Source organism: Notamacropus eugenii, chromosome 5 (assembly GCF_028372415.1).
Source record: "Notamacropus eugenii isolate mMacEug1 chromosome 5, mMacEug1.pri_v2, whole genome shotgun sequence".
Lineage (NCBI taxonomy): Eukaryota > Metazoa > Chordata > Mammalia > Diprotodontia > Macropodidae > Notamacropus > Notamacropus eugenii.
The window spans coordinates 89,856,089-89,857,871 of NC_092876.1; the positions used below are offsets into that span (position 1 = coordinate 89,856,089).

Sequence of the window (1,783 nt, forward strand, 5' to 3'; positions counted from 1 at the left end):
TTTTAGCTTCATAAATATAATATCAATTCATCTGTGAATATGGAGACATCTATAACTAGAGGGAGGTAATATCAAGACAAATGGACCCCTGTAAATAAAAAATGTATGAAGGGAAAGTGGAAAGAGAACTGAACTGGGAGCCAGGAGACCTACATTCTAGTTGTTGCTCTAACACAAAATAACCGGGTATCATTCTGGGCTTCTCATTTTAGGAGGTTGGACCTGAAATGAGAAGGAGTCAGAGTCAGGAGACTTCCAGTTGCAATATTCTATACAGGTGAATAATGGAGAAGAGAAACTGAAAAAAAGAATATGAAGGAGTCATCATTCTCTAAACCATTTAACCTATGGACCAGAGCTGTCCCTAGAAAACCCATCTCTTTCCTAAATTCTTTGATTGAGGGAGTAAGCATTGACTTAATTAGCCTTCAGTGTTGTTCTCATCAAACTCTGAGTCAGTAACTACCCTATGATGTCCTGGGTCTTATGAGATTACAAAGAATACCACTGAGATAAAGAGAGCACATGAGGGAAAGTATCTTACATTCCTTGTATGGTAGTTACTCTTTCTGAATAAAGATATTCAAAACACTCTCCCGGATTTGTTTAGTCCTAACTCCATAGATGACAGGGTTCAGTGCAGGTGGGACAACCACATACAGATTAGCCAAGAGGATGTGAATGTATCGGGGGATGTTCCCGTCAAATCGATGGGTCATAAAGGAGAAAAATGCAGGTGTGTAGAAGCACAGCATAACACAGACATGGGAGCCACAAGTATTGAGAGCCTTGAGCCGGGCATCACGAGAAGGGAGCTGAAAGACAGCACGGAGGATGAGCACATAGGAAGTAGCTATCAGGATCACATCCACTATTATGTTAGAAATCACCATCAACCCATAAATGATATTGACCCTGATGCTTGCACAGGCCAATCGAGCAAGGCCCATGTGTTCGCAATATGTGTGGGGAATGATATGATGCCCACAGAATGGCAGTCGCAGAATGAGAAATACAAATGGGGTAACCAGAATTAGGTTCCTCCCAACAACAACTGAAGCTAAAATGATGATTGTTTTGTTGGTGAGAATCATAGTGTATTGGAGGGGATTGCAGATGGCTACAAAACGGTCATAGGCCATGGCTACCAAAAGTACTGTCTCCATGCCTGTAAACATGTGAATGAAGAACATCTGGAGGAGACAACCAGCAAAACTTATTTCCCCCAAACTGAACCAGAAGATGCCCAGCATCTTGGGAATAGTGGATGTTGACAAACCCAAGTCAATCATTGACAGCATGGCTAAGAAGTAGAACATGGGTTGGTGGAGACTCCGTTCAGTTTTGATTACTAATAAGATGGTGACATTCCCCACGAGTGCAATCAGATACACAAGACAGAAGGGAAAGGCAATCCAGATGTGTATACCTTCCAGCCCTGGGATTCCTAGCAGAGGAAATGAGGAGGGATGGAATTCAGTTTCATTCATAGGAGACATCCTCCTAGGTAGTAATAATAGCCCACAGGAAAGTAGGAGGGCTTTCCTCTCTTCCCAGGTCTTCTGGCAACCAGGCCCTGGAGAGACATAAAGCACATCAGCTTCAGTCAATTAATAATAACAATAACTCACATTCACATAATACATTATTATTTACAAAATGTTTACCTTCACGACAACTCAATGTGATATCGAATGCAAAAAAATGGTTATTGTTCATTTTACAGATGGAGAACATGGGGTTAAGACAAGTTAAATTAATTTTTGAGGGCTATCCAAATAAT

General features: G+C 41.2%; 1 protein-coding gene across 1 annotated transcript; it reads right to left on the reverse strand.

Moving 5' to 3' along the window:
- Nucleotides 1-560: 560 nt before the first annotated feature.
- Nucleotides 561-1,499, reverse strand: LOC140508657 (olfactory receptor 52E4). Its single transcript, XM_072616546.1, has one exon. The coding sequence runs from the start codon at nucleotides 1,497-1,499 to the stop codon at nucleotides 561-563; it is 939 nt and encodes a 312-aa protein (XP_072472647.1).
- Between the last annotated feature and the right edge of the window lie 284 nt (nucleotides 1,500-1,783).